Genomic DNA, 14,220 nt, shown 5'->3' with positions numbered 1-14,220 from the left:
AAATCAAATTCAAGTCCCAATGACACAAGAATGGCCTAACAGGTGGGACTGTCACAGTTACATGCTGTATGAGGTATGAAACAAGGAGTGAGAAACAATGGACTCTGGAAAAGAATGGATAGGGACGAACTCTGACCCTTAATTGTACTTAAGGCCAGTCTCCTTTCCCCTACCGATTGGAAAAAAGAAAATGAGTGCCACTTCCTGGCTTCACCCCAGGCAAAAAAAAATATTCTCAAATCCTGTAATTGAAGTTCCCCAAAGCTGGCTTTCAGGGGCTCAACAGTGCTGAGATACAGGACTCAAGACCATTAGGTCCCGCTAGAGTGGGAGTGTCCAAGGAGCAACCTCTGCAAGACTCGTTATGTCAGTGTACCAAGCCCTCTTGGCCTAATTTGGCCAACACTAAAATCAGTGTTACCACCTCATGGATTCTTCGCAAAAGATGTGGCAGAAGCTGAAATAGGGGAAAAAATGTCAAATAAAGGAGAACCGATCCTTAAGGTGTTACCAGTACATCTACCCCTATTGGCAGTGGGACTCTCGTCCCAGACACACCTGTCCCAATCTGTTGTAGGACTTGGAATCTGCCTTGGAGTTCCCCTTGCCACTATTCTATCCGTGGAATATGTATTGGGGATAGAGACAGCACTTGTACTGTCCCAGACAGAATGTGGTACACCTCCCTGAGTCGTATGACCTCTGGTGTCACCCTGGTGGTTGATATATATGCCTGCAGATGCATTTCCGGATTGAACCTACAACTGGTTTGTCCTATAATCCAAAGCAAGGCGTACTGGCCAAAAATTCCAAGATATTGATGGACAGTATTCACTCATGTGGAGACCAAGCCCCCTGAACTGTAGCCAGCCTCAAATCAACTTGGAGAGACTGGCATCAGTGGTTATTATTCCCTAAATTCCTAAAAAAGGAAGAATATCAATGACCAATTTTTGCTCTGCAACATCCCGTAACAGAGCCTTTCGGCAATCCAATGCCTGGATCTTCAAGTTCCAGACAGAGAGAATGATCCTCTACCAAGACCTGGAATAAGACTGTATGTAGGGGACGTGCTTTAACCACTTCAGCCCCAGAAGATTTTACCCCCTTCCTGACCAGAGCACTTTTTACAATTTGGCACTGCGTCGCTTTAACTGACAATTGTGTGGTTGTTCGACGCTGTACCCAAACAAAATTTGAGTTCTTTTTTTTCCCACAAATAGGCTTTCTTTTGGTGGAATTTTATCACCTCTGCAGTTTTTATTTTATGCGCTATAAACAAAAAAAGAGTGACAATTTTGAAAAAAAAAAAATTTTTTACTTTTTGCTATAATAAATATTCCCAAAAGTTTTTTTAAAAAACAAATTTCTTCATCAGTTTAGGCCAATATACATTCTTCTACATATTTTTAGTGAAAAAAATTGCAATAAGCGTATATTGATTGGTTTGCGCAAAAGTTATAGCGTCTGCAAACTATGGGAAAGAGTAATGGCATTTTTATGGCATTTTTATTATTTCTTTTACTAGTAATGGCGGTGATCTGTGATTTTTAGCAGTACTGTGACATTGCGACGGACAGATCGGAGACTTTTGACACTTTTTTGGGACCATTGGCATTTATACAGCGATCAGTGCTATAAAAAATGCGCTGATTACTGTGTAAATGTCACTGGCAGGGAAGAAGTTAACACTAGGGGGCGATCAAGGGGTTAAATGTGTGTTCCCTCAGCATGTTCTAACTGTGTGGGATTGTGAGTGACTAGGAGAGGAGCCGTAGGAAGAAACGATAAGGCTCCTCTCCTCTGACACACAAATCCCTGTGCTGGCACTCGTGCGCAAAATCGCATGTGGCTGGCAGCACTTGTGCCCTCCGGCCACGTGCATTGGGTCCTCCGCCGCGCAGCACGTGCACGCGCCCTTTGGTGGCCGAAAACGAGTAGGACATACCCATACGGGATTACGCTCAGGAGAGCCAATGTGCCACAGTATATCTGCATGACCCAGCACTGGAGCTAGACACTTTGTGAACCCTCCGGAGCTGTGGCCAAAAAGGGAAGATTCACAAAAAAAACAGCTTTCTACTGCAAATGCAGAAATCCTTGATGAGCCTGGAAACAAACTGCCACATGAAGACGTGCATTTACAGATGATTATGGACCCCAAAATCTACCTCTTGCAGAGAGGTCATCACTGAACAGATCTAGCCTATCTGAAAACAGAAGGATGTTCAGCGGCTTGAGATTTTAAGATAGACCTCATGTCCCTATTTGATTTTGGAACTGCTACCATTTAATTGTCTCACAATATTGAGCCCATAACTTCTGCTCCAAGAGCAAATGCAAGGCAAAAAACTGAGGACTCTGTGGCAGACCCAGACAGTCCCAAGAGGTGCACTTAACCTACCAGGTTTCTGCCGGCTAAAGATGGAACAAACCACTTCAGAGACTGCCCTAAGATCTTCTGGCCTGAGATACTCCCAAAACACAGCCACCTCAGATGCCTCCCTTACCCAGGTGGGGAAAAGCTTACAGCATCTGGTATTCCCGAGCTGTCTCCCATCCATATACTAACCAGGCTTGATCCAGCTTAGACTTTGATCAACCGAGATCAGACATGATCAAGGTGATGCTGCCGCAGTCTGACGAAAAATGAATGTGTCAGGAAGCACTGCAATGCCAAACATCACAGTGGCTCAGATGCACCTGACACCACTGTCCATCAGGAGATGTGGACACTGCCAGATCCCTGAACCCGAGAGCGGCGCACCTGCTTCCCCTCTTTTCTGGAACCATTTAACTGGTATAACAGGTAAAAAAACGCAGCAACTATATAAGCCAACCTAATATACTGTCCTCCAAGGATGCAGACCTAAAACATTGTTGGTTTACCGCTATGCAACCACTTAGGTATGTAAGTATGCAGGTACCCAGGTATGCCATTATGTCAGTACCTAGGTATGCAAACATGCAGGTATACAAGTATTCTTGCCATTCCTGCATTTATGTATGCAGTTCAAGGCCAATAAGCACATATGTATGTATCCCAAGGTAAAAAAGCACATACATATGTACCCCTAGGCAAATAAGCACATATGTATGTACCCTCAGGCAAACAAGCACAGATGTATGTAGTCCCAGGCAAATAAGCACATATGCATGTAGTCCTAGGCAAAAAAGCACATATGCGTGTAGTCACAGGCAAATAAGCACATATGTATGTAGTCCTAGGCAAATAAGCACATATGCATGTAGTCCTAGGCAAATAAGCACATATTTATGTAGTCCTAGGCAAATAAGCACATATGGATGTAGTCCTAGGAAAAAAAAGCACATAATTATGTAGTCCTAGGCAAATAAGTACATATGTATGTAGTCCCAGGAAAACAAGTACATATGTATACAGCTTAATGTAAATAAACATATACAGTATAAATGAAAACATGCCAGCATGTGTTTAAGCAACATGTGTCTATGGAAGCATGGAAGCATGTGCTTATGCAACTATGCATTTAGTCAAAACATGAAAGCGTACATCCCTGTAAACACACATTTATACAATACGTGCCCATGGAAACACACATTTACGTAATAAGCAAGTATGCGTTTATGAAACGTGTTTATGCAACATTACCCAACATGCATCTATGCATACATGTATATATATGCATCTTTATGCAAACATGTATCTATATGCACACATGTATCTTTATGCGACCATGTATAACCATGTACAGTGCTGTGAAAAAGTATTTGCCCCTTCCTGATTTTTTATTTTTTTGCATATTTCTCCCACTTAAATGATTCAGATCATCAAACAAATTTTAATATTACACAAAAATAACCCGAGTAAATCCAATATACAGTTTTTAAAATTATTATTTTATTTATTAAGGAAAAAAGCTGTTCAAACCTGGCCCTATGTAAAAAAGTAATTGCCCCCTCCCATGCTGAATGATGAATGAACTCTGATTAACCACATTTTTTTGGAAAGCTGAGTTACATTTCACTTGCCACACCCAGGCCTGATTACTGCCAGACCTGTTGAATCAAGAAATCACAAATAATAGCTGTCTGACAAAGTGAAGTAGGCTTACAGATCACAAAAAGCCACGCATCATGCCACAATCTAAAAGAATTCAAGAACAGATTAGAAACAAACATGTATCGGTCTAGGAAGGGTTTCAAAGTCATTTCTAAGGCTTTGGAACTCCAGTGAACCACAGGGAGATAATGGAGATAACTTGGAACAGTGGGGAACCTTTCCAGGAGTGGCCGGCCTACAAAAATTACTCCAAGAGCATGACAAGACTCATCCAGGAGGTCATAAAAGAACCCAGAACAACATCTAAAGAACTGCAGGCCTCACTTGCCTCAGGTAAGATCAGTGTTCATGATTCAACAATAAGAAAGAGACTGGGCAAAAATGACATCCATGGGAGAGTTCCAAGGCCAAAGCCACTGCTGACCAAAACGAACACAAAGGCTCATCTCACATTTACCAAAAAACATCTTGATTATCCCCAAGACTTTTAGGCAAATATTCTGTGGACTGATGAGACAAGAATTTTTCTTTTTGGAAGGTGTGCATCTCGTTCCATCTTGCATAAAACGAGTACAGCATTTCATAACAAGAACATCATACCAACAGTCAGACATGGTGGTTGTAGCGTGTTGGTCTGGGGTTGCTTTCAGGACCTGGATGACTTACCATAATTGATGGAACCATAAATTCTGAGCTCTACCAGAAAATCCTAAAGGAGAATGTCCAGCCATTAGTTTGTGGCCTCAAGTGTACTTGGGTTATGCAGCAGGACAATGATCGGAAACACAACAGCAATTCCACCTCCAAATGGTTCAATCAAAGCAAAATGTTGGTTTTGGAGTGGCGTAGTCAAAGCCTGGACTTAAATCCAATTGAGATGCTGTATCATGACCTTACACAGGCCATTCATGCTGGAAAACCCTCCAATGTGGCTGAATTAAAACAATTCTGCAAAGAAGAGTGGGCCAAAATGCTCCACAGCAATGTGAAAGACTCATTGCCAGTTAGGAGGGTCATGCTTTGGAACATACTGTGGATGTAGAGGCATGAGAAAAGGAAAGCTTAGGTGTACATTCTGTGAGAAAGCAGGTGTGACTGGCCAAGGGTGAGACGGTACAGTGCTGTCTTCAAGCTGGTTGGGTGAGACCGCTGTTCTGTACTAAAGTGGTTACAGAACTGTCAAATGTGCTCCCCCCGAGGGTATCACCACGTGAATGAAAAGTTGCTGAGTGCCAGTGTCTTTGTCTAGAGAACCAGTGAGTCAAGTAAACAAAGGGAATTTATAACTTTACTCACTGCTACTTTCTGGGGTTAACCTCTGCTTATATGCAAGACACTGAGTTTCAAGGATTTGCCAGCCTGGCGGTGATGATGCATCCCAGGGCTATGGGAATTGTTAGAGAATAAAAATCATACATGCATACACAAACATTGGTTGAACTTAAAATATATTTTTTTGGCAATATAAACTAATATAAAACATGTAAACTATGTAAAAACCTTCTTTGGCCATTAATCTCCTTCTGTCCCACGCATACAGATTTTTAAATTCCCCATCATCACCACAAGCCCCCCTTCCTGATTCAAGGTGCTGATAAGGCTAAAGCTGAAAATCAAAGTAATTGTACCTGACCCCTAAAAGTCCTTAACCACATATACTGGTCCTTTTTCTGTTTCTTCAAAACAGGACAATAATAAATCACTTTTCTGCTTAAAGAGGGGAAATCTTTAAATGGGGACACTAGCTCTGGTGACTTGGGGGGCCCCAAGGGATTCCCTTAATTTGCACTGATTTCCTAGTTATAACCCTCCCTTGCTCTGTTCAAAATAATGAAAAAACAAAATGTTTTGCATTTGATTCTACTTTAATGCATTTTCTGCATTAAGATAAAAAAACCTTCAGGATGCAGCCCCCCCCAGTCCCCTTATTTTAACCTGAACCAGATCTCGATCCAGGATGTGCACAACAGCAGAGACTCTCCTTGCTCATTGGCTCAGACACAGCAGCGGGAGCTCCTGTTGCTGTCAATCATAGCCAATGAGAAGGGAGCAGAGGGCAGAGCCGAGCTATGCTCTGTGTGTCTTATGGACACACAGACCCAGCTCAGGGGCGAACATGCACGAGTGCCCCATAACAAGCGGCGCCCCATAGCAAGCACTCAGCGATTACAAAGTGTGCCGCCCGCGCCAGAGCACCAGAGCAAGTGCAGTTTCACTATGGTAGAATTGTGACACTGTGTATCGCTGCTCTTATATCACTGTATTTCAGTGCCACCAGCTATTATTTCTGATCATCTCTACAGCACTACAGCGTCACCAGACCAGTGCTTCTAGTCAGTGTCCTTAATCGCCGCCACACCAGTCACTGCCTCCAATCACCGCCACCCACTCACATTGCCCTTAATCACTGCTACACCACTACAGTGTCCCTAGTCACTGCCACACCACTACAGTGTCCCTGATCACAGTCACACCAGTTGCAGTGTGCCTGATCACTGCCATGCCAGCTGCAACGTCACCACACCAATGTAAGCCAGCAAGTCCCTGATTGTCACCAAATCAGTTCCAGTGTCACTAGACCAGTGTAAGTCAGCATCAGTGTTTCTGACTGCTGTCACACTAGTCCCCAGTGGCATCGGACCAGTGCAGCCAGAAACAAAGTTTATGATCACACCACACCAGTGCAGTGTTGCCTCTGCCTGCCGCCTGTAATGACCCTGGTCTGTTTATTGACTGTGTTTCTGCCTGTTGCCTGGACCTAACCTTTGCCTGTTTGCTGACCATGTCTCTGCCTGCAGTCTGAACTGACCCATCTGCAACTCCAACTGACTATGTTCCTGCAAAACACCATTCCCTGCTAACAACTGCACTGGAACCACAGGAACTCTTCTGTTCTTCCTTCTTCAGTCTCCTGTATTCCTGGCCAATTAATATGGCATTTTTAGGGGCCATGTACCAGTAGGCTGGACTTGCTTGGCTTGTAGGAATGGGGACTGCTATAGGTGACACAACACCAAGCTATATTCCCTGACCACTCATATAGAGGTGACCATTACAGTATATTGGTTTTGATAATCAGATTGATTTGTGTGATACACAAGATATAATGTCTGGTATATAATCAGTCCAAAAAGTGAAAAAATCTCACACATGTGGTATTACCATACTCAAGAGGAGTAGCAGAATGTGTTTGGTGTGTAATTGTAAGTATGCCCATGCTGTATATGAGAAATATCTTACCAAAATGACAACTTTGCGGGAAAAAAAATTCATTTTCTTTCTGCAATTTTCAAAAACTTGCTGCAAAACAATAAAATCTTCAAAATACTCACCATGCCTCTTAAAAAATACCTTGGACTGTTTGCTTTCCAATATGTGGTCATTGTGTGGGTGTTTCTAATGTCCTAGTGCACCCGGGCCTCCAAAATGTGGTAGGTAGTCAGGAAATTAGATGCGTAATTTATGCCCATAGAATGCCTAAAGGAACTCCTTGGATTTTGGGTCTCTCACATGTGGTATCGCCATACTCAGGAGGAGTAGCAGTATGTGTGTAGGGGTATAATCCTAAGTATGCCTATGAAATGTGATAGAAATATCTTAATAATTGAGAACTTTGTTAAAAATATATATATATATATATTTTCTGCATTTTCCAAAAACTTATGGCAAAAAAAAATACATTTCAAAAGACTCATTATGCCTTTCAGAAAATACCTTGAAATATTTGTATTTCCAAAATGGGGTCATTGTGTAGGTGTTTGATGCTCCAGGGCCTCCAAAAATGTGATAAGTAGTCAGGAAATTAGATGCGTAATTTATACCTCTTGAAAGCCCAAGGGTGCTCCTTGGATTTTGGGCCCCTCTATGCATTTAGGCTGTGAAAAAGTCTCACACAGGTAGTATCTCCATACTCAGGAGACATAGGAGAGTGTATTTTGGGAATGTAATTATAAGTATGCTTATGCTGTGTGTAGGCATACTTAAAGTTTATTTATTTGCAAAATTTTATAACAGAAATTAAGAAAAACATGTTTTTTTTTCAAAATTATGAGCATTTTTTTCGCTTACATATCAAAAAATAAAAAATCCAGCAGTGATTAAATACCACCAAAAGAAAGCTCTATCTGTCTCAAAAATTGATGGAAAATTTCATTTGGGTACAGTGTTGCATGATTGGATAATTGTAATTCAAATTGTTAGAGCACTGAAAGCTGAAAATTGGCTGGGCAGGAAGGGGGTGAAAGTGTCCAGTATTGAAGTGGTTAATAGCCTTTTTTGTTCAATAAGTTGTTTAACGTGAAAACAAAAATCTCTTGTTTGAAAATGTCTGATTACTGCTTATTACCATGACACAAACTGTATCAAAGTGATAAAGTATCATGTAAATGGATTTGAAGACCTTATCTCCATATTACTCACCCATCAGTTGTAAACATATAACCTATGACATTTTTCAGTGCAAGTGCAATACTGCTGACCACCAAGGAACCAAATGCTGAAAAACAGGATGCACAAATTAGTATGCAATTCTCTCTCTTCTTCAATACTGCACATTTTGGTGATTTCTTTAGTCACAGACTATAAGTTACAATTTATTAAAAATACCAGCGATACCTGTGTGCCAATAAAACTGTTAGAAGATGGACACTAATATATTACGGGCACTTAGACATATCAAAATGTATGTAAGTAAATACTGCACATCAGATATATCTATGGTAATCAAAACCTCTGTTTTATCATTTTTTATCTTACTGTATTGTACTGCGGATACGAATGATATCAGTAAAAATGTTATTTGGAAAATTAGTATGCAAAATAATGTAATGTTTGAAATGCCTAGCATATGCTCATTAATACACAAAGTAAGAGTAAGGCCCCTTTCACACGGGACGGATCCGTGTTGATCCGCCCCGTGTTTATCCGCTGCTCAGCGGGGATCGCTCCGCTTTCCCCAGCTGAGCAGGCAGATGACAGGGCGGGACCCGCACACTGTGCAGGGACCGCCCTGTCAGATCTCCGCTCTCCCCTATGGGGGATCGGAGGAACACGGACAGTCTGTCCGTGTTCCTCCGATCCGCTCTGCAGACAGATAGAAAAATAGGATTTTCTTCCGTCCGCAGAATCGGACGAGAGCGGAGGCGGACGACATCGGGTGTTAGCGGATGTACATCCGCTGACACCCGCTATCCCATAGGGATGCATGTATGTCCGTATTTCATCCGAAAACGGATGGATGAAATACGGACATACGGTCCGCATGTGTGAAAGGGGCCTAACTGAATTGTGGTAATCCAAGCCCAGGGAAATTGTATAATTTAAAACAAATGACACATAAATGCAAGACTAATGTTTTTCAAATTTGTGTTAGGCCTGACAAATAATGTGTATCTATTGTCATATTTATCATTTTGGATAGCTTGGGTTAGGGTTTTTGTTACTTTTTTTTTTCTTCTTTTCTGACTAGGTCACACTAGGAAGATTTTCCTTCACCATCAGAAAGTCAGGAAAAAAATATCTCCAAAGTGAAGTGTACCCCCTCATCTCCCATTCCTGTGATAAATATAAGCGTTTGGATTTTCCATAAATTCCTGACCCAATAAAATGGTTACCAGTAGAGCTTAAACTTACCACCTTGCAGAAACCCAAAGATGAAGCCGAAATGACACTATCTGACATGTAGCTATACTATTTATCCAGTAAACTAAGACAACTAAGCACATGGAATTCATTTACAGTTCCCCACACTGCAGATGCACTTATGGCAAGTGTATTAATAATGAACCAACTACTCTTTTACTTAGAGGCACCTAAGCATCATTTACCCTGGCTACACTTGTCTATTTTGAAACTTGCTATGTCAGTCTGGAGATGTTGAAAAATCTGTCCTCTTGTGCCGCATACACACGAGCGGACTTTCCGGCAGAAAAGGTCAGACAGAACAAATCCGTCTGACATTCTGATCGTGTGTGGGCTTCATTGGACCTTTTCTGTCGAGAAATCTGATGGACCTTAGAAATAGAACATGTTTCAAATCTTTCCGATGGACTCGATTCCTATTGAGAAAAAACGTTTGTCTGTATGCTAGTCCGATGGACCGAAAACGACGCAAGGCAGCTATTGGCTACTAGCTATTGAACTTCCTTTTCTAGTCTGGTCGTACGTCATCACGCTTGAAACGATCGGACTTTGGTGGGATCGTGTGTAGCCAAGTCCGTTTCGTCAGAACTACGTTGAAAAGTCCTTTGAAGTTTAGTCCGATGAGAAGTCCACTCGTGTGTACGCGGCATTACTCTGACCGCTCATCAGAATTATGTCAGCTCTCTGGGAAAATCCACCTAAATATGTTTTGTATTCAATTATAGGGCAGCAAAGAGGTACTGTATAGTAACCCTCTCTTGCATTTATTAAAATGGTACCTTATGTTCATTTAAACAACTGCAAGCAAAGTATATCCTTCCACAAGTTTTTTATTATAGGTATCTGCATTTGAGAAATGCTTTAACCAGTTGCCGACTGCCGCACGACGATGTACGTCGGCACAATGGCATGGGCAGGCATAAGGACTTACCTGTAAGTCCCTGCCTGCCCGCGGGCGGGGGGTCCGACCGGACCCCCCCTCGGTGCATGCAGCGGTCGGATTCAGGTCAGGGACGATCAGAGGTGAGAGGGAGGCCACTCATTCGTGGCCACCCCCTCGCGATCGCTCCTGGCGAATGACAAGCTTCCTCGGCTTCTGTAATGTAAACAGAAGCGGAGGAAGTGATATCATCTCTCCTCGAGCCGGTCTTTTCGTTCTGGCGCCGAGGAGAGAAGACATCAATGTGAGTTTGCACAACACTACACTTACAGTAGAACACACAGGCACACTTTTCACCCCCCAGTCACCCCCCGATCACCCCCCCCTGTACCCCCCTGTCACAGTGACACCAATAGCAGTTTTTTTTTGCATTGGTGTCAGTTTGTGACAGTTATAAGTGTTAGGGCAGTTAGGGTTAGCCCCCTTTAGGTCTAGGGTACCTCCCTTTAGGTCTAGGGTGCCCCCCTAACCCCCCTAATAAAGGTTAACCCCTTGATCACCCCCCATCGCCAGTGTCACTAAGCGATCGTTTTTATGATCGCTGTATTAGTGTCACTGGTGACGCTAGTTAGGGAGGTAAGTATATAGGTTCGCCGTCAGTGTTTTATAGCGACAGGGACCCCCATATACTACCTAATAAAGGTTTTAACCCCCTGATTGCCCCCTAGTTAACCCTTTCACCAGTGATCACTGTATAAGTGTTACGGGTGACGCTGGTTAGTTAGTTTGTTTATTATAGTTTTAGGGCACCCGCCGTTTATAACCTAATAAAGGTTTAACCCCCTAATTGCCCGGCGGTGATATAAGTTAAGTTTTTAGGGTCAGATAAGGTCTGCGTCGCCCCAGGCAGTGTCAGGTTAGTGCCAGTACCGCTAACACCCACGCACGCAGCATACACCTTCCTTAGTGGTATAGTATCTAAACGGATCAATATCTGATCCGATCAGATCTATACTAGCGTCCCCAGCAGTTTAGGGTCCCCAAAAACACAGTGTTAGCGGGATCAGCCCAGATACCTGCTAGCACCTGCGTTTTGCCCGTCGGCCCAGCCCTGCCCAGCCCACCCAAGTGCAGTATCGATCGATCACTGTCGCTTACAAAACACTAAACACATAACTGCAGCATTCGCAGAGTCAGGCCTGATCTCTGCGATCGCTAACAGTTTTTTGGTAGCGTTTTGAATCAGTCGCTAACAGTCGGGAGCTTTTTTGCCTGCGAGTCTCACTAGTGTACCACTAAATTTAGAGCCCAAAATGGCAAATCAAAGGTACACTAGTGAAGAGGCCTACACGTTTCTGAGCATGACAGATCGTGAAGAGGAAGTCACTCACCTGTCAGATTCAGGCTCAGAATATGAACCTGTAGACAGCAGCGGCTCTATGACAGATAGCTCTGACGACGGAGTTGTGGTCCCTGCCAAGGTCAGGCGTACCAGACCCCAAACTTCTTCTTCTGTCCTTGATGTGCAAGAACCGCAGGTCCCTCGTATGGAGCGCCGCTATTCCTTCTGGTGAACTGGCAAGCACCAGCGGCCTAATACACCCTGGTCGTACATCCAGCACTGCAGTAACATTTGGTGACGTGGCGAGTCCCATAAGTGCAGTTCAAGCTGGCGAGGTGGCAAGCACAAGTGGTGTCCCGCTGCCACCAAGAAGACGAACACAGGCCCGTCGTGCCCATAGTGCCCTTCCTGCTGCTTTCGCCAATCCGAATTGGGAATCCACCACTTCTGCAGCACCCGTACTTCCCCCATTCACTGGCCAACCCAGCATTCATGTGGAAACATTTTATTTGCTGTTTTTCACTGAAGATCTCTATAGATCTATTGTGGACCAAAGCAATTTGTACGCTGGTCAACAAATCGCCACTATTCCCCAGTCCTCCCTTGCCAGAGATTGGAAACCAATTACAGTTTCGGAATTTAAGATCTTTCTGGGCCTTTCCCTCAATATGGACATAAATAAAAAGAGTGAGTTGCGGTCATATTGGTCCACTGACCCAATTTACCATATGCCCGTGTTTTCTGCCTCCATGGCCAGGGCACGATACGAACAGATTTTGCGGGTTCATGCACTTCAACAACAATGAACTCTGTCGTCCTCGTGGAGACCCTGAATACGATCGACTCTACAAAATTCGGCCCCTCGTAAACCACTTCAGCTAACGTTTTGCAGACTTGTTTACTCCCCATCAAGTTGTCTGCGTTGATGAGTCCCTGATTACGTTTTCTGGCCGCTTGTCATTCAAACAGTACCTTCCCAGCAAGCGTGCCAGATACAGGGTCAAGATGTATAAGCTCTGTGACAGGGCCACAGGCTATACATGTAGTTTTATGGTTTATGAGGGCAAAGATAGTCACGTAGAGCCGACAAACTGCCCTGACTACATAGGAAGCGCTGGCAAGATTGTGTGGGACTTGGTGTCACCCTTATTCGGAAAGGGGTACCACTTATATGTGGACAATTATTACACGAGCGTGCCACTTTTTAGTCACCTTTTTGATTAGCAGATTGGAGCATGTGGCACCGTGCGACCTAATCGCCGGGGCTTTCCCCAGCGGCTTGTAGATTCCCGTCTTAGGCTGGGGGAGAGAGCCTGCTTGCAGTGTAATAATTTGCTCGCTATGAAGTGGAGGGATAATAAGAATGTTTTCGTTCTTACCTCCCTTCATGCAGACACGACGGTCCAAATTACTACGGCGACTGGTGTTGTGGAGAAATCCTTCTGTGTCCACGAATATAACCAAAATATGGGAGGGGTGGACCTCAACGACCAGTTGTTGGCGCCGTACCTAGTTGCCGTAAGGCCAGACCCTGGTATAAAAAAGTGTCTGTATACTTATTTCAATTGGCTTTGCTGAACGCTCATGTGCTATACAGAGCTTCAGGACGGACTGGATCCTTCCTTAAATTCCAGGAAGAGATCGTCGGAGCCCTTCTGTTTCCAGACGGTGCTTCACCTCACCTTCCCCAACCAAATGCAGTAAGCCGGCTGCATGAGAGGCATTTTCCTTATGTCCTCCCGAGTACCCCTACCCAACAAGCCCCCCATAGAAAATGTTGTGTCTGCAGAAAGCGCGGATATAGGCGGTATTATTGTCCCTCCTGTCCTGACAATCCTGGTCTTTGCATTGGTGAATGTTTTGAATGCTACCATACACTAGTTGAGTTTTAGCGTAGGGTACAGCACTGCACAGACTAGGACACACTTTCACAGGGTCTCCCAAGATGTCATCGCATTTTGAGAGACCCGAACCTGGAAACGGTTACAGTTATAAAAGTTACAAAAAAAAATGTAAAAAAAACAAAACAAAAAAAAATAAAAAATAAAAACACTAAAAAAATATAAAATAAAAAAAACAAAAATAGTTGTCGTTTTATTGTTCTCTCTCTATTCTCTCTATTGTTCTGCTCTTTTTTTACTGTATTCTATTCTGCAATGTGTTATTGTTATTATGTTTTTATCATGTTTGCTTTATAGGTATGCAATTTTTTTATACTTTACGGTTTACTGTGTTTTATTGTTAACCATTTTTTTTGTTTTCAGGTACGCCATTCAGCTGCAGAGCGGATTTATTTATCTTGACAGCAACAGCATT

General features: G+C 43.2%; 1 protein-coding gene across 1 annotated transcript in view; it reads right to left on the bottom strand.

Annotated features, from left to right (window-relative positions):
- LOC141128077 (multidrug and toxin extrusion protein 2-like) overlaps positions 1-14,220 on the bottom strand; it is a 281,272-nt gene that overhangs the window by 83,778 nt on the left and 183,274 nt on the right. Inside the window, exon 12 of the mRNA XM_073615142.1 lies at positions 8,462-8,537. Within this exon, the coding sequence (XP_073471243.1) occupies positions 8,462-8,537 (76 nt within the window). The remainder of the gene's footprint in view (positions 1-8,461; positions 8,538-14,220) is intronic.

This window comes from Aquarana catesbeiana, linkage group LG02, assembly GCF_042186555.1.
Source record: "Aquarana catesbeiana isolate 2022-GZ linkage group LG02, ASM4218655v1, whole genome shotgun sequence".
Taxonomy (NCBI): Eukaryota; Metazoa; Chordata; class Amphibia; order Anura; family Ranidae; genus Aquarana; species Aquarana catesbeiana.
This window is presented reverse-complemented; position numbering and strand designations above follow the sequence as displayed.